General features: G+C 39.3%; 1 protein-coding gene across 1 annotated transcript in view; it reads right to left on the bottom strand.

The window, feature by feature from the left end:
- The window catches only part of bsnb (bassoon (presynaptic cytomatrix protein) b), a 58,760-nt gene extending 34,598 nt beyond the window's left edge, over window positions 1–24,162 (bottom strand). Inside the window, exons 1-3 of the mRNA XM_040116362.1 lie at window positions 23,984–24,162; window positions 15,380–15,770; window positions 888–1,676 (exon numbers count right to left, since the gene is read on the bottom strand). Coding sequence (XP_039972296.1) covers window positions 888–1,676; window positions 15,380–15,770; window positions 23,984–24,162 — 1,359 coding nt within the window. The remainder of the gene's footprint in view (window positions 1–887; window positions 1,677–15,379; window positions 15,771–23,983) is intronic.
- Window positions 24,163–26,725: the final 2,563 nt, after the last annotated feature.

Here is a 26,725-nt window from a genome sequence, read left to right as displayed (position 1 = left end):
TTGCATAATTAAACTCTGTTATTGCCTGGCTCTGGAGGCCACTGCAAGTCCCTGTTCTTACCCACTGGATTCCCACCATGACAGAGGACAAGGGAGCACTTAAGGGATGAATATACCCTCAGCTGACCCCTGATGTGATTAATCAATACTAAGATTATTCATTAAATTGAACTTAATTGGGCTCAATTTCCTGTAGATTGGTCATATATTTCTGTGCAGCTCCAGGGTACAGTGCACACTGATGAGATGAGTCACAGCCCGGACTTCACTCTGCTAACTACATGAAAGGCCCTGACAGAGCAGAACAGAGCAGGTCCTGACTGAGAAGGCAGGAGGACAGAGAAGAAGCTCACAGGATTACATAAAGCTGTGTGTGTACAAGCTACATACAGAACCTGCTGCATAAAAATCCAAGTATAGACAATTCTTGTGCAGAAATGTTCTTTTGAGCAGTTTTTCATTAAATATTTTGAAAAATGTGTTCATCCTTCTATGTTAAAGATTGGGAGTGAATAATGATGGACCTTTCTTAAAAAAATACTAAGAAACAATAGAACCAGTGCAGACATACAATAATAGGAGCATGAAGAACCTCAGAGACAGAGTAAACAGAGGCAAGCGTTGGCCATTTAACAGCACCCAAAGCCAAATATTTGATTCATGCACACAGGAATTCTCCATAAAATGCAGCTATTTACTTCAAGACCAGGCAGCCACAAATGAATAACAACAAAACCCACTGAACAGCACTGTGACACAGCATTTTTCAGAGAAACACATCAATAAATCTTTTCATTTAGAGAATCCATGGTCTGCAAGCTGTTGAGGACCAGGTGACACTCTGTTACACACAGCTGAAAGCCAGACAGATCAAATCAGAGTCTTACCTCAACTAGGTGTGGGGTTGGATTGAATCCACACATGTTGCACACTTGGGAGTGGCACTGTGTGCAGATGTTGTAGTTGGGTTGTTCTGCTGTGTTGCCTATGTTGAGGTTTGTCTTACAGAGAGGACAACAAGCTTTGGGCTTAGAGGAGTCTGGGGCAGCTTGCTGTTGGTGCTGCTGAGCAGGGGCTCGAGGCCCTTGCTGTGCAGGCTGAGGTCCTGAGGGTTTACCTGCCCCAGGTCCTGGACCAGGAGGTCCTCCGGGTTTAGGGGCCGGTTTTGGGGGCTGTTGTTGGGGTTGAGTAGTCTCAGATATAAGAGTGCTGGCTTGGTTAAGGAGAGATGCACCAAAGCCAAACAACTTCCCAAAAGTCTGCTCTGGAGGTGGGGGCTGTCGTGAAGGGGAGCTCCCCGCACTGCGAGTCTGGTCCTGGCGTGGGTGCTGGGGTTGGTGGGCGGGAGAGCTGCGGGATAGATCAGGCTGGGATGGGGCCTTGGCCATGCCGGGGAGAGGGACCGCCCCTGGAGGGACCTTAGCTTGATGCTGGCCTGGGCCAGCTGGACCAGTCTGTTTGGTAGGGCCAGGAGCTGGATGAGCCTGTGCCGGAGTCTGTGTCTGAGGAGGGGTCTGTGTCTGGGGTGCAGGCTGACTTGAAGCCTCGGGTTTGAGCTCTGGTTTGGCTGCATGAGACGGAGAGTGTATCTGTTGCTGACTCTTGGAGCGTGGTGTGGTCATGTCCATTCCCAATGCCCTCTGCATCTGACAGTTCAGACATAGCCACTCTTGGACCTGTGAAGGAAAAAGATAACAGACCAATGACCAAAAGCTACAGTATCTAATCTTCACTATTCAACATTTAAAAGAGAATAAACAATTGGGATATAAAGGAATAGTTCCAGATATTATATATATCATGCTAACTTTTGTGGGGCTTTGTTTCCTCCTGTTTTCAGTCTATATGCTATTAGGCTAAGCTAACTGGCTGCTGACGGTAGCTTCATACTTACTGTACAGACACAAAATTGGTATCACTATTCTAATACAAGTCTCAGCAACAAAGCAAATAAGCGTTTTTCCCAAAATGACAAACTATTCCTCTAACAAAAAATGCCTAACTGATGAACTGCTTAACTGGTTTAATTGACAGGGCCCTTGTATATTATTTTAAAAACATAATCTATTATATATTTCTTTCCACTGTCAAAAGAGATCCTAGTAAGATGAACTAAAAACTCTGCATTGCCTGTGGGTGTGAATGTAAAAATAAGTATGTTGGTATGTTTATGTGATGGACTGGATGCCTTCCCTTCCCCTTTTCCGATGCTTGCTGGGATAGCTTCCAGCCCAATCTGAATAGGAAAAATTGGGTTCGGGAAATGATTGAAAGAAAGAATAATTATGAACGATGTAAAATGTCTCATTGAGGAAGGATTTAAGCAACCCCGTACCTCCACATCGGCAGTTATTGATAAACATAATTTACCCACAAAAAAATGCGTAGGAAATAAATGTGAAGGCACGGTGAACTCTGGACTTCATCAATAAATCATGGCTGCCCATGGTTTTGTAATGTTCCCTCACATCTTCTGTGTTTCTTTCTTCCCTTTTTGCTGTCTCTTACTTTCCCTCTCATTACACAACATCTTCCCTTCCTCGTTAAAATCCTCCCACCATTCTCCTCTTGTGTCTCCTGCTGTTGTCATTTCCTTTATGACTTTGCTTCTCCTGTCTTCTTTCTTGTTCATTTTCTGATCCATATAGGCACATAAGAAGGTGAAAGTCAGAAAGGGGCCCTAGTGATGGCACATGGCCATATGTGGTAATTGGCATCCTGGTGCTTTGACAGCTGCCGCTCTATTGTAGCAGTCTTGGGCTCTTGGTCATTACATAATGCCTTAATGCATTATAAATGCCGTCAGAGAAAGGTTGTGTGAGGGTTGTGGCTGGGTTGGAGGTCTTGGACACAAAGAGCGAAGTTGGACGCCTGGCCACTTGCTTTTCTCTTCATACCTTTTTCATTCATACCTCTGTAAAGGGGTGGATTTATAAAGATTTTGGTTCGGCTTCAGCCGAGAGTTTCTTGAGCTCTGACAGCTGGCGACGCAAGGACAGAAAACGCAAAAAGATCTCTTCACTTCTGCAGAGGCATCAAACGGCTCTGAAAGCCTGTGGCCATGGGAGATTGATTAACATAAAGGCTCACCAACACACACACACACACACACACACACACACACACACACACACACACACACACACACACACACACACACACACACAAACACATCAATGCACAAACTCTGTGAGTTACTATGTACAATCGTACAGTTTATGTGCATAATATGATTCCAATATGATTCTTGATTATTCTTGCAGGGCCTATATTTTGAAGTTTATTACCATTGCCTCGGAAATATAATGACTGTTTCACAATTTCACATGGACAGTAATACTTAAAAGGTCCTCTAAATATGATTGGCTCTAGTAAATGTGACACTAATAGTATGCTGAGCTGTGTACATGTAGTAACCTGTAATTGTTGTACTTCTTTGTTAGATTTTGATTGCATAATGTTATTGACCGCCTAGAGCATTGTTCCATATATTATCTGGTAAATGCAGTGTTACCAAAACATTTTAGACAAGCTAGCAGGCTGGCTGTCCCTTCACAGTTTAGCTACAGTAGTGTGAGTCACTGGACCTAAAGTGTAGTTTTGCTCCACATATGCAAAGCACTGACTCATTGCTGTGCTTTGACTTTTAGTTAAATAAGAAACTCTGCTTAAACAATAAACCTAGTTAACATCTAATTTTGCTGTTGCTTGATAATCAGACTGCATAGTCATTTTGTTGCATTTCATTATTCATGAATGATTATTCGCTATTTGAAGTTCTCAGGTAACCGAGATGTGTGCAGAGATTCAGAAGTCTCACACCTAATTTTGCTGACCTCAGTGGTAAAAGTCTGTCATGAAGTGATGTAGAAATGTGCTTGGTGTGGTCAGTATGCCCTGATATCACTGTTATCTGTGGCTACAGGTGCAAAAGAGCACTTATCAGACCAAACTGGTGTAATCAGAAGTACCAGAGGTTCCAGACCTCAGAGTCACTGCCTACAATACTAATCTGTTCAGTATTTCAAATAGGTCTGGTGTTGTGCTCACTGACGATTGCTTCCTCTGGTCGACCAATCAGGATGATTATGCACATTAGGGACTTCTTCTGGCCGAGCCGGCTGCCTTCCTGTGTTACGTTACTGGACGGCAAGTTGACAAAGAGTAACGTAACACTCCCTGAAAATCTCATTCTTGGGCAGGTGTACTCCAGGATATCAATGGCATCACTATTGTTTGTGGTTACAGCTGTAACAGACCACACCCAACTACACCCATCAATGGTGCTGGGTGTGGTCAGAGGTGTGAAGGTTGAAATTTTCATCCAGACAGGACAGTGAAACACTATTTTTCAGCCTGGTGTTAAGTTACTCTTTAATGCCAAGGTAAAACAATGTTTTAAAGGTATAACTGTGATATAATTTCTTTTTATATACTTAGATAATTTTTGCACTGATTACGATTTCTCATGTATGTATCCTTGTATAAGGACTGATTACTTCATGGTTTTCACTGGGACTCTTCAACCAATCAGAGACCCATATGTGGGAACTCCTCTTTCGATCATTGTTATTGTCCTTTATTTTTTTTCTTTCCAATTTACAGTTTGGATAACTATATTAAACCCTGTGGGTAAAAAACTACTCAGAAAAACACAGTAAGCAGCTGTGGGGAGGGCAAGCAGCTATTTATCAATTTCATTGTGTCTCCGCTCCTCCGCCACATCTCTCCATTTCATTCCTCTCTGCGCCCCCTTGTTATGAGGCAATCATGTGGATCTTTATGAAATCTGATCTGTATCAGAAAAAAACAAGCTCACTGCACACTCTCTGTCTCCTGCCCTCCTTCTCTATCAGTTCTCTGTTGCAACCCTCCATCTTGTTCTTCCCCACTCATCTTTGTTTCTCCGTCTTAGCTGCATCTCTCACATCACATCGCTCCCTCTAAACCCGTTCCTCTATCTCCATCTCATCTATACATTTTTGATGGCTCTCATGCGGCCTTTCTTCCGTACATGGAACTGCTTGCTAGATGTGTGTGTATGTATGTGTGTGTGTGTACAATGGTATGATGGGCGTCAAAGGTCATGAGCTGGCAACAGGATGTTTGAGCGCTGTGGATTCATGAAGAACGACTTGGTGACAGAAACAGAACCTTTTAGAAGCAAGGACCCACAGAGACTTGGATATGGATCAAATAGTGAGAGTGTCTTGATCAGAGATGGAATTTGAGATACTAGACTTCAATTTCACTGGATTTTAAAGTGAAACGTTGACTTTTTATGCTAATATCGCTGTAGTCGCTATTGTAGTTTCTTTAGTAATATCACATGATCTTCACCAGTAGATGTGGTTTGCCCAGTTGTCTTGGAATTGTAGTTGTAGTTTTCTGAGCAGTTTATGTACTTCTTGTCCATGCTGACTTGAAAGCTAAAGCTAAAGAGGTTAAAAAAAATATATAGAAACCTGAACGTCTACAATTGTTTGACAACTGGGCAAATATTCATCTGCTAATGAATATCATGCTATACGATTGAAAGCTTCAAAACAGCTATTAAATGGACCTTGTGATGAAATGGTTTTCTCAACTGCTGTCAAGACTGGATTTCGAATCTCACGTCATGAGTACATTAAATTTAATGTGTTGTTAGACTCTATACAACTGAAATATATAGAGCAGCTAAAACATTAAAATGCTTATATGCTCTATTTTGACTTAAGACATTTTGACATATCACAATAGGAAAAGCAATGTGTAAATAATCAGATTAACGATGGCTGAATTTCATTTAACTGCTGAAGTTTCAGGATCCTGTTATTGTCCATGCTGCCTCGCTGTCTCAGTGGTTTACTGGCACTTGACTTGAAGACATTATCGTAACTACTATACGTACTGTCCAAGTTATTAGTTGATTATATTTTAAATTAAAAATCTGAGTCTGCAAAGTAACTAGTAACTAAAGCTTTCAGATAAATATAGAGTGGAAAGTAAATATTTGCCTCCAAAATGTAGTGAATTAGAAGTATAAAGTAAAGTACCATAAAAAGGAATTGCTCAAGTGAAGTGCAAGGACCTCATAAAGTATAATAGTTGAGCACACATACTTTGTTACTTTCCACCATTGACAAGATCTGACTATAATTAAAAATGGGCGCAGATTCCAAACCTGTGTTTTTATTTTGTTGGTGGGGCAAAACATTTGCTTACATTTGAATCAAAAATTATGCCTTTAAGTGAAGTATTTTTGCAGCTCTGCCCCAAACAACATCCCAGTGACCACCGAATCAGCCTGTAAGCCACAAGTTTATAAATAAAGGAAAACAATGAGCCACGCACACACACAAACACACACACAAACATACTTTTTCATCTCCAGTTTGCATTTGTTGAAAGGTGTGAGACATTGTGCAGGCCATCATTTTCCAGGAAAGCTGGGTAAGGAACATACTCAAAGACAGAATTAAACTTCAGCCAAACAAGAATGCAGACAAAGAAAGAAGCTCTGTCTCAGAGATCACAATGCGGTATCCCCATGCAGTACATACAGCAGCTGAGCACTGCAGTTTGGGGGTCAGGATGCTTGGAATGCAACGGTTTATCAATTCCTTGCAAATTGGGCCAAAAGACATTGAAATTCCTCCCAATGCCTCTCTCTCTCCCTCTCCATCTCTCTGTCAATTTATCTCTCTCTGCCTCTGCTCAACTCAAACACAGTCAACTCGTCAAACAATTGCAAGTACAATCTCGATAGAGGACATTGGTTTCACTCCTAAATGTTGCCAAGCAGGGAATGAGGCTCATCAAAACAAAGTAAGACTAGCAGAAATAATGAGTGGTTTTGGGAAAATCACTGTTAAATTTCTATTCATGCTGCTTCTTGAATGTCTCTCACCAGGTATGCTGGTACAGTGTCAGGCACAGCAGGGAGCAATGGTGTTGCTAAGGATGCTGATAAGTAGTGCAGAGTGGTAGTGCATAAGATTAAATGTTGATATATGGTACAGGGGATAGACACAATATAATGAACACCAGAACAGTATAATTTAATGCAATACCATATCCTTGCAAAATATATGCTGCTTCCTTTGTGAAGCTTTTAATATTCATTTTTTTGTTGAGACTTAGTCACAGAGATGTTGACTCTACTCAGCTGTGATGTTTGAGGCTGCATTTTGTTCTGTTGTTGTACTAGAGTTTATTACTGAAAGGTAGCTATTATTGGATAGTAGACAACAACATAATAATAATAATATACACCACCACAAATTGCAAACATTATCACAAACATGCCTCTCTGACATAGTCACAGTAACAAAAGTTTAGTTCGTAAGCTTTAAAAAAAATAGTGCCTCAGATAAATGTAGTTTATCTGCACTGAATTACATTAGATTGTACAGCTGTTTTGTTTTAGTCATAGCCAGAATGTTAGCAAGAGTTGCTGCAAAGGAAATGTTTTTGTGGTCGGATCAGCCACATAGAAAATATACAATGACAATTTGAAAAAAAATTCTCAAACTAAAGAAAACTGTGGACAGTACAATCTTAATTGTTGGTAGATTTTTGGCTAGACTGTCCAGTGCTACATCCCCAAGTGTCCGAGAGTGAGTGAGTAATAAAATTGAGTTTGTGATGAAGTTAACACCATTGGTCGGCCGGCGAAGTGTTGGAGTTTCCCCATTGGCCGTTGCTCTTTTAAAAAATGAATTGGTGTGAACAGTTTCTATTACTTAGCGCCTTTGTCGCTAGATTTACTGACTTTTCACACCCCTTCAGGGACTTTTCCTCACAAAAGCATTTAGCGACAAAATAAGGAACTTTCTGGACAAACCTTAGATAGATTCTGTAGAAGAGAGTCTCCAGTTACCCTGGGAGCACGATGTCGGGCTTTCCCTCCGTATGTGCACGTCTCTATGCGTCTCATTCAATTGTCCGCACGTCAGCTGACACAGACGTGAATGAGCTTCTAACTTTATCTCTGAGTGATCATTTTAAAGGTAAATACAGCCAAAATCACAGCACAGCTGTCGTCTGTAACTTATGTGTCTGGTGATTTTGTCAGATGACATCGCGGTTATAAAATCAGGATTTTAGCAGAGCAGAGCAGCAGCTTGGAAATGGCTTGGAAGTGACTGCTGGTTAATATGTAGTCTTAATGGGCTGCAATTCAGTCATTATTTCATACTTGTTCTGTTGTGAACTGACAACAGAAACTGCAAAATATGTAAATGAAAAAGCAGCTTTTTTGGGAATTCGCCTGTATTAAAATACTGTGTATGTGAGCACAGAGAGTAGGAGAGAAGCAAACAGATAAAGGGCTGAAACTGGCTGAAACTAGGCTGAATGCAAATATGACGGGATGCCGTCATAAATATGCTAATTAGTGTAGTTCGTCATCTAGCGACATTTAGTAACTGTTCCGACAGGCTTTAGCTCCTTCCCATTGAAAGTAGTTATTTACGGCAGTTCCACAACAGTTTTCATCTACGTTTCACATTTCACACATTGACCACACACGGTCGGGCCATATACTAGTCTTGTTAAAAAATAGCGGGATGCCTAAAAAGGGAGTGTGAATAAATAAGCATACTGTATCTGGCTTTGAAACTTGACTTTGAAATTTGCAATAAATCATTACCAACCTGAAACACTGGCAGAAAAAAGACACAAACAAATCACTTCAATATATCTCACAGGGATTTAGAGTGCAATAGTGATGCTACAGTGATGCTACTGTGCCATATACAGTTTGCTTAACTTATTTGAAGAGAGAATTGATTTTGAATTGCATACAAAATAACTGTCAAATCATCATATTGTTGCTATGTTGCACAGAGTGAGTTTTTAACGTGTCTATCCTGTCTTACTGTATTACAGAAGCTAGGTTAGAGAAATGGACTACAGATGCTCATGTATACCTCTATTTGACACAGACTGACAAAATGTGATTATTCCTATTATTCCTTGCTGGAGAGCACAACCCAAATGACTACACTGAGCTGGGACTTTAAATGCAGTGAGTTATGGTGTAATAATTAAACCTGTGTCCCAGATTTAGTTTCTGGCAGTTCTCATAGCAAAATATTTTTGGTATATGCAAAATTCAGCATGTAGTGTCTCAGCTGAGTTCCTGACCCAGTTCATACTGTTTGTCCACTTAAAGACCCAGTCTGTGAAAACAGCCTAGTGTACTGTGTGAAACACTGTCACCTAAACACTGGCATCTTTGATATAGATTCAGATAGGCCATATATTTTATTTCCAAATCAATAGGTGTCATCTAAGAAATCAGGCTGTTCAAGTATTGAAAATACTGTAAGTGCATGCTTTTGGACTTTGGATAAACAAACCTTTTAATCTAAAATCTAATATATATTTATGTTATACCTATAGTATATCATAATTACATAAAAATTATTTGAATATATACTGTACATACTGTATCATACGTGCCAAAGGGAAAACAGCTTTCATTTTTTTCTGAAGCGGTACAGCCTTGCTAACTCACCAAATGCTGCCGTTAATGGGAAGCCAAGAGTGAAACTATGGCCCACTTTGTCCTTACAAATAATTAAAAAGCTCATTTCTCTCTTTGATGACTAGCAGTTGGTCTCATAAACAAAATTATTACATTTCCGTGCAGAATATATTTTTTAATACATCCATTTTCTTCACCATCTTCCAGCACACACTAGGCAGACAGACAGACACGTCAGCCTCAGAAAGATAGCAAAGAATAATTTAGAAAACACAAATGCAAAAGAAACAAAGCAAGACAGATGAATAAACAGTTTTACTCAGTTGTCTGACCCCGAAGAAACATCTTAAAATATTTTCCAAAATCTTCTCCCTCAAGGGTCTGAACCAGAATAGTATTTCCAAATATGAAACATTTAAACTTTTCGTGAGGGAGAAATCTCAAGAAATCACGTCCTGATTCTCGACATCTATGCCAACCTTCAATCACATTTAACTTCAACACATATGAAGCTTAAGCCAGTCTTAGGGAGAGATCCATAAAACAGACTCATTGTTTTCCACTTTGCCAGATCTGAATGCCATTGAATCTCTTGTTCCACATAATGCAAAGTTAGAAGGGGATTAGAGATGTCTGATGCTAAATATTTGAATTCATTTGAGAGGATTAGGAAGTAGGCTCTGGCTCCCTCGAGGTATAATGGACTTATCCTTCACTAGTATGACCGCATCATTTTTAGTTTACATTTTATTTATTTTTCATCTAGCTATTACTTGTCCCTCAGACAATTAAAATCTAACCATGGATCATATTGGACTCTAATTGTGCTCACTTGTACAAACAATATGAAAACTGGAACAAGTCAAAGAACTCTGTTTGAGGCAAGCGAGTTTAGAGATGATCACAAGTTAAAGTTCAACTAGGATCAATGGACACCATGGACCGTGTTATTGTAGCATCTTGAGGAAATCAATTTTGGGCCTTGGGATTAGAACCTGATTAACATTAAAGCATCCCTGTCTCTGCAGGAGAAACATGGAGATATCTTACTATAACTCTGTATCCCACAGCTGTACATGTGCAGTTTTTTCACATGAAACATTATTCAACTGACTGGTCACCGGTGTCACTTATTCCAGCTAGTAGTCAAAGTTAAAAACCCTCCCATAAAAACAAAAAAAAAAAAGAAAAAAAAGGAAAAGAAAAGAAACGGTTGGTGGAAAACTATGTCTCCACTCAAACTTACTTAGGGGCGGTGGAACAAGCTGCAAACACAACATTAACATTAACATATTATCACCTTATAAAGTTGTTTGTGGTGAACGTGTTAGCAAACTGTTGCCTATTAGCAAATCCAGGCATTATTTTACAACGTAAGTATTCATCTGGGGTTGTGTTGCTGGCCACCTGACAAATGTGAATCCAAAATTCATTCTCCTTGTAATTCTGTTTTGGTTTTCCAACTCCTGAGGGAAATATTTGTCTCTTTAGCTGCTAAATGCTCCACCATGTTCACCAGCTAGTTGCTAACTTTGTCTGTCTGCTGTTTGGGGCTGCACAGATACTGTTACTATGTGTTATCTTTTTGCCTAAAACAGCTGCTTGCTGCATCTGGAAACAAGGTTGAAAGCAGAGGGACAACCAAAACATTAAAGTTGCAGGCAATAAAACCAATAAATTTACATGAAAGATGCTAAAATGCTCAATAAAGCTGCAATGAACTGCAGAGACGAGTGATAATCTCTGTGGGCTTGGTACTAGGAGTGGCTACTTTCACTTTACATACGATGTTGTAATGCATTAGGATTATCGATTAGTGCAGCTTTAAATTACAAAATATTAACATGATAAAAGTATCCATACTCATGAAATAGTAATTAGTTTAATCTTAGTTGGAAATTTCCAAATGCAAAATATTGTATTTTAGAGGCAAAATAGATTTCACTGTTTCGGGTTTGGTTGCTAAATCTGTCTAGTGTAGCTGTCAAATTTGGACATGCATCTGATATACAGTCATTTGGATGGGAAGGAAGAGATATATAGAGTGAGTCTTATGAGAATTTGTTAAACCTGCTGCTCGTCTTGTAGGATTTTTGGTTAAAAGAGGAAGCAGTTCCAAGGAAACTTTCATACAAAAGCATTAAAAAGTCATCATTTCATGAGTTCCTCAAAAAATCTTTAAATCCATCTCCAGAGTGTTTTGGCCATGCTGATGCCTTCATCATGGGGAAGCACATCAAGCTGTATAAAGCAAGTTTTGTTTTAAAAATTGCCCCAGAATTATTTTATGATTTGTTTCTAGATTTTGTATTTTTGTATTGCGCTCTTAGATCAGTGCAGTGTCGCATAGCATTAGTGAACACTCTGACTACTATGGTTAATTTATGATGATGCTTTTCTCTCCTGTTCTGTCTCCCCCTGCTAACACACAGCTCTCTCTCCCTCTTTCTTTCAGCTGTGGCTTCTTAGGACCGGGCCATCATTGCAGACAGAAGGAGGATCTATAAATAGAAATTGGACCAATTATGAAGCAGATGTTCCCCTGTATGATGGTGGGAGAACACTGTCGGGGGGAAGTATCTGTGGTACTTTCACTACCTCTCTGAGCTCTTGTTCTCTGTTGTTTTATCCTCTGTCTCCGAGTCTCTCTTTGACTGTCTCGTTTCTCTGACACTGTCTGGCTTTCTCCTTTCCTCTTTCATCACAATGTTTTTATTCACTCACCTACTTCATTACTTAATTTTAGAAGTTTTTTATTTTTTTATTTTGGTGTTACCTAAGTTATTACAAGATCACATGCACACACGTACTGTATATACAAGCTCACATGTATGATTGCTTGCATGTCTCAATTCTCAGCGTACATCTCTAAGTAAACCTCATCCTCGGGCCTGATTGACAGCCCTGTAACAGACTTTGGCATATAACCATTTTTTACTCGCTGTTTACATCTTTCTAAATTGCATTCCTGTCACCAGGTTGTTTAACACAAATTCTGAGTTGTATTTCAACAATTATTATCATTCCTCAAACAATCCTACATGAACAGGGATTGTCTGTATGAGAAATTTGACAAATAAGGCAGTTTCTTGCTAACCATTCAGAAAAAAAACTGATGTAATTTATACATTTGATTCTGGGCTGGAGATACCATTTGGTGAATAAGCATAATTTAAAATATCCAAATATGGGATTGCCCCCGGTTATCAACACTTTAATCAGCACTGTCATCTCTCTGCAATTTGATGGGAAATCCTCTTCAATAACAGATTTTGCTCATGTTATCCCTGTAATCCGGTGACAGAACAATCGGTGTCTGTGAACTATTTGTAAACAGAGACACATCTCTTACCAAGCACGACATGAACCTGGACTGAGCTTTTGTCGTCATCAGAAGACTAATCCTGGAGCTGCAATAAATGAGAGACTTTTTTTATGAGAAAATGTCGCAGGTTATTTTTCTGTCAAAACACTAGATGTAAAAATGAAAACAAGTATTATAATCCTATAGAATCCTAAAAGTCTGTCTCCATTTTATTGTAAAAAGGTCAAATTTGTCTCTATGATTTTTTGTCTTTATGAAATACCAGATGTTATTTTTAACTTACAGAGCTCAGTTCATCTACAAATATAACTGTCTGTACCTGCTTAGGAGGAACTTTTTTTTCACTTTAACTTCCTTGCCATGGCTATCTTTTTCTCCCGGTCTTTCCTCGCCATCACTGTAATCATAATTCCAGTCATCATCATCCTCAGCATTATCATCACCTTGATAAGCAGCAACATGACCATCATCAGTTTAAGTGATGAGTGATAAGGCTGTGTTAGATATGCTGCAGTGAGGCACAAGCCCAATCCATGCTAAGTAGGTTAGGGGGGTAAATCTTCAGGTCTCCAGAGGCTGAGCGTTTTCCCTCCGTGTCTCTCTCCCTGTCAGCATTTGACAAGCTCACCAAGGCTGAGCTCAAAAATACCCATAACATCCACCTCCACTGTTCTCTTTACTGCCATGCTCTCCGTGTCTCCCTGCCATGATCTATTCTTTACTGTCTGTCTCCACTTTGGTCCACGCAGTACTTTCTAGTCTTTCCATCTCCCACAGCTTCCTATTTCCAACTTTTGCAGTCTCTCTTCTTGTACACACACATATGCACTCATCCGTCTATGTACTCAAGCTTACACACAGCCATGAGTCAATACATTTGTATGCATGCATCTATAGTTCAAAAACTAAACATTTACTCCCTATATCCTTGTATTTATTCAGCCTACAGTCACATTGATAGCCCAAAGGCCAGCTTTACTGACATTGGATTTTTAGCTGCTATTTGCAACATGACTCACTGAAGTTGATGTGAAACTTTGTGACAGATTACACAGCCACACTTGACTCACAGTAACAGTGAAGCATAGCCTAATTCAAATTAGGCAAGTGATTTATTTTAGGATGAAGGCATTAGGCTTTCTTAGCTACCTGTTAACAGTGATGAGTGTTTAGATGCATATGAATAATTGTGAATGATAGGGAAATGTGTTGTGCCGCGTTCAGTGGTGTTATAAAAAGCGTTGTTTGGAAGAGGCCCTGGGCATGACTTGGATGTTCACTAGTTCCTGTCAGAAAGGATGGATATAGCTTTGTTCAAGTGCTATGTTCATTTACTGTGTAACATCAGCTATAAAAGAACGTAGCATTTACTCAAGATAAGGGGCCATGATTCATTGCAGCTAATAGGAAGTGACCAATATATTACTGGGCACTCCAGCAAAGAATTGAGTGACAACCAGGTCTTTGGGGATGAGAGATCCTGAGTCCACCAGATCATTAAACAATTCATCACAAGTTCACAGCTCTCAACCAGCATGCAACTAATTCACATCCTGACTCCCATTCAGTTGGTGCCATCCAGCCCCGTGAGCCAGTCAGAGCCAACTTGAAACAATATTGATCGCCAACATTACTCAGAAATGTCAATGAGAAATAAATACCAGAGGACAAATTAAACAAAAATGCAGCACCTGAATCACCCACTTTGACCAAAATGTTAAAATGTACACCCACTGTAAGAGTCTCTGTATTCCTGTTAACATACTTTATTGAGACACTGCAGATGTGAGGTAGGCATTGACATCAATTTTTCTTGATACCAGCTCTCTCACCGACGCCTGCTATGGATGCTATGCATGGGTAGAACTGTTATACAGCTTGGATTTAAGCAAATGGATATTAGGACAATTGAAAGGCTCTCAAAATCAACAACAATCTGTATGATGTACCCGACACTTGATATACAGTACATATATGACTCATACAGTATATGTTTATGTATATAGCTCCACACTGGGGAAATAAGGTTACACCAAACATAGCCTGAAGGCATACAAATCCTTGGTCCTATTTTAAAGCAGAAATTGTCAGCCTGATAAAAATCGTTTGGACCTTGAAGGATATCCTGGTCGTCTGCAGACAGGTGTGTCAAATATTAAGATTTTATTACATGTTAGATTCAGAAAACCATGCGACTGATGATACAGCCACCCCATTGCCTCTATTCCCTTTAGCCATTGGGCAGTATGTAAAAACATATGTCTGAATTCATCCTGAATTTGTTTGTGCAGTCGATTGCACAACATCGTGGGTTTTTTTTTTTAGCCATTTTAGCAGCGTTTTACATATTTTTGTTTTTCCATGTCAATGCACTATGGCAGATGGTGACTGTGCTTGTATTTCAAGGTGGAGTGACAGTGGCGACTTCAGATGCAACGACCAATATTTACTAGGTTTATGTAGCAGGTTGGTTGTTGAGTAAACTACTATAGAACTAGAGGGAAAAAAAGGAAAAATTCTGAAAAAATGTACAACAGTGGTATTATCCTCGTGAATCTTAGTTGAGCAGCACTGCCTACCTCTGTGAGGTGAGGGTTGGGGTTGAAGCCACACTGGTTGCACACCATGGAGCGGCACTGTGTACAGGTGTTGAAGTTTGGCTTGTCATCCCCAGTGCCCATCAGGTCGGTGGTTTTGCAGACGGGGCACAGTTTGCTGCTGGGCATGGGTGCAATCTGAGGCACAGAGTAAGGGGAGGTGGGGACACTACCTCGGTCCGGGGACACAGATGGGGACCTCCCTGTCCTGCTGCAACCCACATCCACCTGCAGACTCTTCCTGGCCACATGACCTTGGCCCTGCTCTCCTTGAGGTGCAGCATGCTGAGGGGTATCATGGGAGGCTAACCTGTCCCCTGTCCCATGACCACTCTGGACTCCCGCTGTAGGTCCTGGGTCTGATGGTGGGGGTCTAACAGAGATGGAAAAGAGAACACAGAAGAAGGTGGACATTAGACCTACTGCTGTTGAACGCTCAAGAAAAAGCTAGTAAATGGATCATAAATTAAGATTATTGTATCAAATCACAATTTCCAATTCAAGATTGAACATCCTCAATATACAATTATTTTAAAAAAAGTTAAATAAAAGTAAAATCTTGTGAAGCGGCTACAGCTGTAGGTTTTTATATACATGAATTTGTAAATTGAATGTTTATTGTATAGTTTGCCTACAGTTGTGACATACGTACATATTACATTTTTACATTCAGTATATTTATAATGTCTTATCTCAGAATTTGTATCCCTTATATTCTTCTGTAATTATTATTTTCCACGATAGTCTTTTAGCACAATACGCCACACTGCATTTCACTGCACATATTGCTTGTCTATGTGAAAAAGAAAACGCTATTCTCTCTTTCTTATTGTTATACAAGCACAAATGTAGTAACACGTGTAGTGGAAATTCACCTTGGCCCACAGCAGTTCCTTAGTAATAGACACATTTCATTGACATCATCACAAACTTTCCAATGTCTTCTGACATTGATGTAATCCGATCCATAAATCAAGAGCATTCAATTAAAAGCTCACTATGATCAAAGGTGGAAATAACAGATTACATTTATTACATTACATTATTAATCTCACTTAACCTGATTAGCTTTTATGTGCAAATTTAATCAATATGTTCAATAGGGGTTTTTTTCTTTGTTTTTTGTTTTTTTATAGTTTAATTTTTTCGTTCGTGAACCTGCACTGACACCAGAAGTAACATCGTCTGCAAAAAGAAACCACGGCAACCTTTTGGGAGGTTTCAGGAAAAGAATGAGGGAGCTGTTGAGAGAAGAATAGCAAGTAGGTGAGTAAATTGTAGCTTTTTTTCTTATTAAAGCAACCTAGTTTGTAGACTTCGCAACATTTTAGCACTGTGTGGTAAAAATTAAAATGTAGCTTATATCCTTCGAAGTATATATTACAAACCAGACGCGTTTAATGTTTTCTTGAGCAGGTTTTTATACCAGCAACTTAATTTCAACAAGCAGCAGTACCTCTTCTTGAGTGTTATATTTTGGAACCCTTCAGTTCTGAGATGCTCTAGGTCCGCATACCATTAAAAGATTTTATTGTTGTTCATGATGTGATATCAGACTACTCAAAACATTGACCAACAGAGAGGCAGATGCTGAATATTTTATATTGCCTCTATCACGTTCTGTGAAGTGCTCCTTGTGGCTTGTTTTCACTCTTTGAAGCTGTTCTGTTCTGGCCTCAGTTACGTGTTTAGAGGGGAACAAAGGTAGTGTATAAGACAACAGCATCATAAACTTTCGGTTTTCCTGCTCATTCTGGCCCTCAGGCATCAATGCCAATAGTTAAATGGGAGTGGAGGATTTCCACTGTCATAACAAGTTAGACCTTGTTTTGTAATGCCCATCATCTTCAAAGACAGTCTCAGCAGCAGCCCCGCATCCACACTGAGAGAAGGATGGAAATGAAGGGAGGAATAAAGGAATTAAAACAGTGCATGTTAGCAATTGTGAGTCACTGCTGATGACCTTGTTCCACTGTTCACTGTAGTGAGCCCATCGGGAAAAACCTGTACTTTTCAAACCATCACTTGACCGTTAGATTTGAAATTGAACACAGCCCTGACAGTGTGTTGGCCACTGCTCTCACTCTGTTTGAGGCTTAAACTGGACTTTTGAGGATAATGCTAAAGCTACAGACCACTAACACACTGGGTGAGATACTTAAAGTCTCAATCTACCCAGTGTCCTCCCGAGATAGAAGGTAGCTTGACATAATAATCATCACTTGAAAAGCAAAGGCACAAAGCGAAGTCTCTTGTGATTTATGCAATGCCTTGGGCATGGCTTAATGAGACTCAAACTAAGACTTTAACCATGAAGACACCTTTTCAAAAGATTTCTTTAGATATTCTTATGCATCAGCAAATGTGATTCCTCTGAGAACAACTTGTGGTTTTGTGTCTAAAGCACTGCAAGTTGCTTGCTTTATCACAAAGTGGATAGTGACGGGTTTGTAAGTTGCCAGTCTTTTGTAATTGGAGCTCCATGTGAAACTTCCTATTGTAAGGAAGAAGAAAGAGAGTTAGAGTCTTTTCACAGCCTCAATAATACAAGTGACAATATCCAAGTGTTACTGTTGAATAAGTCAACACCCAGCGCACACTAATTAACACAGCAGCTGTAAGACATCAATCTTAAAGGAATAGTTCAACATTTTGGGAAATAGGCTTATTTGCTTTCTTGCTGACAGTCTGATGAGAAGATTGATACCAATCTCTAATCTATTTAATAAATATGCAGCAGTTTGTTAATTTAGCTTAGCACGAAGACTGGAGAGAGCTAGCGTGATTCTGTCCAAAAGTAACTAAATCCACCTACTGACACCTCTAAAGTTACTTCTCCTAGGCCCCAAAATCATCAGCTCACTCCCTTTAAAATTGCAACTAGTCGTTTTTACACTTTAGTTTTGCACAATCAAATAAACAATACAGAACTATTCATCTGTGATTTTTAGAGGTGGTGGTAGGCAGATCCATGCCCTTTGCACTGAGCCGGGCTAGCTGTTTCCTCCTGTTTGAAGTGTTTATGCTAAGGTAAGCTAACCGGCTTCAGGCTGCAGCTTCATAGTTACTGGAAAGCCGTGCGGTGGTATCGATCCTCTCATCTAACTCTCAGGTAGAAAGCAAATAGATGTAGGTCAAACTGTTCCTTTAAAAGGTAGTGTAAATACTCTAGTTGTATGCTAACAACCATACAGTGGACATAATGTTTTGAACAGACTTTATCGGCATTGTCAAGTGGGACTCGACAAGCCAATCAACATTTCTCAGAGTATGGAAAGTGTATCCTAACACAGTAAAGGTACTGGATTGTGTGTTTTTGAAGATGCTCCACAACAGAGATAGATATACTAAATATTTGGTATTTTAACAACACAGACAAAACAAATTCCTTCCTCCTTTGCAAAGTATAAGAGCAACTGATATGTGCAAGACTTGACACTTTTTGATCAAAATCTAATGTTCAAATCCATTTTCAATTTGAATACAGAGAACATATTTTCAAAATCAAATCAAAGCTCAGTACAGTAAAATATCAACAGTCAACTGTACCCATGTGTCTGGTATCCTCCAGCAGTATTGCACCCAGACGACACACTAACTGATGAACGCTTTAACCAGTTCTGAGTGGAACAATAAAAGCACTCCCAACCCATTACTTTTAAAGGGTTTGCTGAACAATAAAGAGCATTGCAAGTAAATAATTAACAAAAAGTAAACAGTCACTTTACAAATAAAATATGTACATTCTTTTGATTAGAGACATTTAAAAAAAAAAAAAAGTGGCCTTGCGCTGACATTCGACTTGTTAAATATGTCCGTTGGTAAGGGGAAATTATCTGATAGACTTGTGCTTAATTTTAGCCAGATACAGTATATCTGTATCAGTGTCCCAATAATGGAGATACTATATGTTTCTCATTGATTTATACATCTTTCCACTGGAAATGAAACATGGTAACTGAGGCTTCTGAGTGAAATCTATCTAGTGTCGTCCATTTAGTAATATTTAAAGGTCAAAGCAGAAAGGTAGCAGATGCATCAGACTTGCATATGTTCAAATGCACAGTTTACTTTTAATGGCCAAATGTATGTTAAAGGCATCAGGTGGAGTTAATTCATAAAATCCATACAATGTCTTCACATAAACATTGGACTAGCACTGTTGGTTTCATAAAGTGTTGAAAAGCGGACTGTTTTTTTTTTCAGAAAGAAACACTTTTAACTTTATAATTATTCAAGAAAGCATCTTTAATGTTTTAATGCAGTGGCTGCTGGACACCATGATTGTTAAACATGAGTTTTGCTGTGTTAAAGTATGTTTTATAAGCTCCCATTACCACGGTTAAAGTGGAACAAAGGGGACTTGACACACGTTCAAGTAATTTCTGTCAAAAATGATGACAAATGCATCCTTGTTAGCTTTCAGATATCAAGTTGCAGACAGTAAACAGCTGCTCCGTGCTGCACTCACACAAAATCAAAAGGTTTGATACACAAAACTAATGTAATTAATTTTTCAATTAGCCACACGTGTGACAGAGTCCCATATCAAGATTGTTTCAAAATGCACAAAACAAATTATTACAGTGTCTCTGACAGAGGTGGATGTCACTGTTCTAGGCCACAGCATTTCTCGTTTCTGTTATTTGCAGACATTTCATCATTTAGCATTGGACAGCCTTGGCAAATCCCCAAAAAATAACTGATGAGCAGCCGAGACATGGTAAAGAGAGAACTTACTTTAGAGACAATGTTTTCCCCATTATGTCAAACAAAAAATCGTGACGTGTAGTGTTGAAACTTTAAATCTCCCACCTGCAGCACATCACATGAGTAAAGGCTCATCACATGAAGTAGGCTACATCAAAATCACAGCAAGTGGCCTTTAAACAACGATCCCCAAAACAGCGCACAAACTGTTACAGCTATGTTTTGTTTAATCGTTTTAAGGTTTTGTTTAATACCACAGTGTGAGTGAGTAGTATGGTGCAGCAGAACCCCAATTTATATTTATATATTACCAATATAATAAACTCACAGAGCTACGCATATTTGGTTTTTGTAAAAATATATACCCGATGAACTTTGAAAAACCCAGAAAGTTTTTTAACAGCCCTTGCCACTGATCTGAATCCACAAAGACTGAAAAAATATTCCATCCACTGCTGAGAAAAAAGATTTTTTTAACCCACTTCCCAAGTTGCAACTCTTTTTCCAAATCAAAACAAAGATGGTAGCTGGAAATGACCTGTCCTTGTTCAATTTGTACAACATGGACCAAAATGTGAACAAAATGTAATTATGAGTTACACTGGTGCATACTGATGTTTCTTCCCAATATGTTATATTTTTATATAAAAGAACATGTTAATATTTCTCTTGTGTTTTACAGAAAGAGCAAGGACATTTGTCATTTCTGGCAACCTAGATTATTAAACAGAGTCGCAACTTGAGAAACAGGTTAAAAATCTATTTCTGATTCAACAGATATTTTTTTTCTATCCAGATGAGTAATTAAGTCTTTGAAGATTCTGCAAAAACCTTCAGAGCAGCGGTGATTGTTGTTAAATGACCTTTGGGGTTTTTCAAAGACTGCTGGGTGTATATTTCTCAGGAAAATCAGAGTTCTGTGACTCCAATGTAATGGTAATACATTAGAGGCACAAACATGTGTCTGCTTCCAGCTACAACAAACCTATGTGTCTGTTCTGACAGAAAACACAGAGTGGCACATAGAAAATGGGCAGAGCTGTTGTACTGCTTTAGTCAGCCTCACCACCTACATATAGTGAAGAAACATTCAAGACAAGCATTTCTTGCAGGATTTCAATCATTCCAAGACAGTGTAGCACAAAATTCCAGCTGTTTGCCGCTAATGTATATGCATTTAACAAGCTTCGAACAAAAGCGCAAAAGTGCTTTTAATAAGCTTTACGCAGGCTTTGGTGCCTGATTTCTTTTATATTGAAGTGTAGTGTGTATGTTTGGACATCTGGACAACAATGCTACACTGCCAACATCTCAGAAATGGATATTAATTCTCTGGGTCCCACAGCTGTCATAGTGTCATAAATAATGAGAACAGCTTTTGCATTATTTGTTTGAGTTGCGATGACCATTTGGTATGTGTAGCCAACATAGTGTACAGTGCCTTCATCGCTGAAGGTAAATGAATTACGAAGAAACACTGTTTATTAACTGTGTCTAAAAACATGACTGTATCCATTATTTTCATGGTTTTTAATGGACTGTAGTTTTGTTTGGGTTTTGTATAAGAATTTGGATTTATATTGATATACATTAGTTAATGATTTACATTATTTGAAAAAACTTAACGTCAATGGCGTATGTTGAACAGAATGAATAAAGTATATCTGTCTAAACATTAGATAACATATGTAATTACATGATGGAACAAGTACAGGTCATCACAAACTAATTTGCTAGACAGAAAACAATGCGACAACAATATAGAGGCAGAACATTGAGCACATTGTTGTAAACACAGGAAATATCTGGAGCTTGTTTTAACACAAGGCAGTATTTCTTACAATTCTCAATTCTCGTCAGTGATGGTCATCAGGTCAGGATGACTGTGCACTTAGTCAAAGCTGTTATGATTAGAGAAGAAAACAACTATTGTGGTGTTTTGTGAAGCAGGGTAGGGTGACTCCCTTAGCTTCATGGACTAGTACATGGGCTCAGATTTAGCTCTCTGACTGCAATGAATAAAATATAATGTGGTTTGAAATAGAGAAAAAAAACTCCTGTATGAAATTCACTTCTGAATAAGGTTATATATAGCATATTATGCCCCCATTCATATTAATAGGCAACCCCATAAAATGCTGCAGCTCATTTTAATTAAGATGAAAGTCTCCTATCTATAGTCTCAACCCAGCCCCTGTTTCATTGTTTCGCACACTCTCACAAGTTCTTTGTGGAAGACGATTTTAAGGAAATGTCCAGACTGAATGTGCCATGATCTTAAGAAAAACAATTTAATCAGCCATATGATTTACTCTCTCACTCTCTGCCCATCTCCTACCATCCCACTCTGTGTCTCTCAGCACACTCAGTCTCTAAGCTCTCACTATCAATTTATGAGACACCTTAGGGTGGATACCAGAGAGAAAATCAAGATATAAAAGAATCATGAGGTTACATGGGAGCTAAGACCCTTAAAACCTGTCCCACGGTGAAAATACAGGATGAGCAGTGACTGTGTTTTCCAAACAGAAACACAGACAGCACTAAACATTATAAAGGTATATGGCAGACTCTTTGCAGAACATGCCTATAGCTCACCATTATACATTAAAATCACTTTATGTAATAAAACACGTCAAGCAATATGTCTGTGATGAGAGACAGGTTTTCCAAAGACGCAACACTTCTTGATTTTTAGCCTTGAAGGAATCTAAAGATCTATTTGGAAGGCAGTTAAAATGCAAGTACAGAGAGACTGTAAACAGGTGTGGCAAAGCCAAGATGCAGCTGTACCTCTGCATGTGCGTATTCAGGTCTACAACTGTTGAACTGTGTAATTAAGGCAATATCAGATCTTGTTGGAAGGGTAATCCCTTGCACACACCCACACAGAAAATAAAGACCCACAGGCTACTACATGTGATTACGCAACAATGATCTGGGCTGGTTTTTGGGGAAGGCAAATATTTTATCTGTCTACATTTTCTTAATACAAGCCAGCAATGGGGTTTTTCTAATGTAACTGCCAAAATACTGGAAATTGTCCTTTCATAAGTCTGCCATAACGTGGATAATGTGTCTGGGCTCAGGCTGGATTCCTTATGGAGAGATGCAACACCACTCTTCCGGAAGAAATGACCCTTTTCTGTGCAGCTGACGGTGGTGAAAACCAATTTCCACGAGCTGCCTATTGATTTGAATTGAGATCTGATGAGCGAGGCGGCTATGGCATACGCGTTACGGTCCTGTGCTCACAATGACGCCGGCGATATTGGACGGTAGCACTGTCATCCTACACAACGCTGTCATTGGGATACGGACGTCTCCGAGTCTGTCAAATCAACCCGTAATGGAACCGACGGGGCTCTTCAACGTGAAACCACCTAAAGCTACGGGGACATTCATATTCCTTAAATCCATTCCTAAGTATCCATATTCACTCGGCACTGCCTCACTACGAGGGGAAAATGTCGCTCTTTCATTCATGATACTTGGCTATTGATGCCTCAGGACAGACGCCGTGAAAACGGGCGTAGAAATTCCTATTGAACCGTCTGAAAGCTGTATTTACGTATTATTGATTTCACATCGAGAGCGTTGCAAATGGAATTTGGCTTCGGCCCAAACTCACGTTGACAAATAGGGTGGTGCTGCCAAAAAGGCAAAGAATCGGTCTCGAAAGGGGTGGTGAATTGTGTTGACAAGGATATTGAAATAAATAATTAAGCACCCATTCAAGTCTATCTCCACGCAGTCGGTTGAGCCTATATCTACACTCCACGTCGTACAGATGTACGGTACACGCCACGCTGCCGTGTAGCCTCCCTCGTTTCTCCCCACAGTTTGGATGAGGAGCGTCCTAGCTAGCGCGGCTACCTGTTAATCCCCGGCCCGGGTCCAGCCCCACTTCCTCCGGCTGGCGCTCCATTGCTGGGCTTGATGAGCTGTCCAGAGTCCGGTGGTGCTGAAATGGAAGCCGGAGCCCCCGCTGCAGGGACGGCGGGGCCGGGCTGTCCCGCCTGTCCCTCCCCTTCCATGCTAGCCTCGTTCCCCATCGCCTCGGGAAAGGTGTCAGCGGAGAGAAACGATGTTGTAGGTGGTTCTACAGCGTTGCTAAAAACTCAGATGAAACTCAGCGTTGCTCCCCTTCCGCCATCATCCCCTACAATTCAGCATCCCGCACGGAGCACGCGCGCTGACGGAGAGGGTGAGGGAGCGCGCTGACGCAATGGGTGGGATCTTGGAACTGGAACTCGTACGTGCGCGTTCACGCTGCTCGGCTATCTCAAGTCACCACGCAGATAGCTCTGATCCCTCTGTGGCACATGACTGGGGACCACTGGGACCTCCCCAGCTCAGCTCAGGTCTTTCCCTGGACTCTTTTATGGACCATTTGCTCTGTAACCTAAATGACAGGTCCTTGTTAGAGACACCAAACATTACGGGCTGCGTGTTTGAAATGGTACCATACATTTCAGATTAAACAATTAGTCGATTCATCGATTAACCGATTGACAGAAAAATAATCTCTAACTGATTGATTCAGTCATTTTTAATGCAAAAATAGTTGGGAAAAAAAAGCCAAATGTTTACAGATATCATCTCTCAAAAGAGAGAATTTGCTGCTTTGTTTTGGTATATTTCATTGTAAACTGAATATTCGGGGGCTTTTGGACTCTTGGTCGAACAAAACAAGACATTTGAAGACGTCACCTTCAGCTCAGTGAAATTTTTTGACAATTTTTGAATATTTCATAGAATCAATTATTTATCAACAAAATAAACAGCAGATGATTCAGAAATAATCATTAGTTGCAGCCCTACATCTCTTATAATATTTGGCTACATGTTGCAGTTTCGTTCCTGTGAGCCTTCTGACAGTGTCAGAGGAAAAATAAAATAAAATAAAATGAAATTCAAACTGACCAAAAACATTGCAATTTAATGTCAAAACATCCTCCTGTTATTGGCATAAATCAAGATAATTTCACATAATCCTGATCATATTCATCATATCAATAACATGAAATGAATATCACATTAATGTGGGCTATTATATTCAGAAAAAAAATAATAAACTGTGTGTGTAAAGTATTTCATTTCAAACTAAAGACAATTAAAACTTAAAGGGAAAACACGTGAAAAAGCCTACTAGAGGTCAGTAGGATATAAATTAAGCACAATGTTCTGTAGAGCTGAAATGATTAGTCGAATAATCGATTAGTCAACTGAAAGACAATAAATCACCAACTATGCTGATAATCGATTAGTTTATAACTGTTGAAGCATTTACATTTATTGGGCTCCAGCTTCTCAAATGTAAATATTTACTGGTTTTCTTAGTCCTTTGCAATATTACTCCAAATACATTTGGGTTGTGGAAATAAGAGATTGGAATACTGGTATGTTAGCTAGGGCTTTGGGAAATTATGGAAGCTGTGGGAATGTTTTACAATTTTCTAACAAAGTGTAGATCAAATGATTAACCAGCAAATCAAGAAAAGCGATGACTGACTGATAATTAAAATAACTGTTAGTTGCAGACCTAATATTCCTAATTCTCACAAAGGCTTGGTGGACTATGCTTATGCATTCATCTAAATATGATACAACTAAAAATTTTCAGACAAGCAAAATGTCAACATTGGAAAATGAATAATGCAATGTTTACAGGATATTTTACAAGTATGCTACTGGTCTATATGATGACTATATGACCACCAACCAAATCACAGGCAAACAGTGGTGACATAACAGAACAGCATGGATTTATTTAACTCAAACATCTGCTCCACTGAAGATTTGTGGATGAGGGGTTTTTTTTTTAGCTCCCACTCCTACATAGGCCATTGTGTGTACTTTGCAGCTCTGCCAGAGAGAAAGTGCCATTATTAGAAGATCATCATACCAGTACTCAAACATATCCTAAGGTAAGAACTGATAATGTCAGATGAAAAATAAAACAAAACACAAACTGCCCAAATGCCTGGCAACATACGATCAAAAAGTCATGTTAAGACTGATGGTTTTACTTATTACAAGCTCAGTATATCTAGTGGTAAATTATGTTAAATGTTACAAAAGACTGTTTACCAATTTGAAAAGTAACTATCAATTGAATGTGGACTATTTTGCTCAACAAAATAACAGACTGTAGCTGTACAGTATTTTGCCACAAATGGAATTAAACAAAAACAGTCAGATAAAAATTGAGATTGCTTTAACAAATGTAAGATACCAGTTCAGAAACATTACAAATTATTCATCTGAATACACATGTACACCTAAGCCATGGTGCCTCAACAAATTCCTACTGCCGCAAAACTAAAGGTCATTTCATTGTGAATGGTATCTCCTTACAGCATAGTCTTGAGATAAATCTGAGATGGTCCCACTCCTCTCTGAATGATTGCTCTCCCTAGTGTACACCCACTGCCACTACAATAAAACGCTTACTTCTATCTAATAAACCTAATTGAATAAATCTACTAAGATTTGTGACATAATATTTGTGACTAACATTCGTGAACACACTGCTGTACTGTGAGGTGGAACACCAATCCATTTACTTTTTTAATACAAGTAAATGGATAAACCAGCAAATAATAAATATTGTAA

Source organism: Xiphias gladius, chromosome 21 (genome assembly GCF_016859285.1).
Source record: "Xiphias gladius isolate SHS-SW01 ecotype Sanya breed wild chromosome 21, ASM1685928v1, whole genome shotgun sequence".
Taxonomy (NCBI): Eukaryota; Metazoa; Chordata; class Actinopteri; order Istiophoriformes; family Xiphiidae; genus Xiphias; species Xiphias gladius.
The sequence above is the reverse complement of the archived record's forward strand: the minus strand, read 5'-3'. Positions and strand labels throughout refer to the sequence as shown.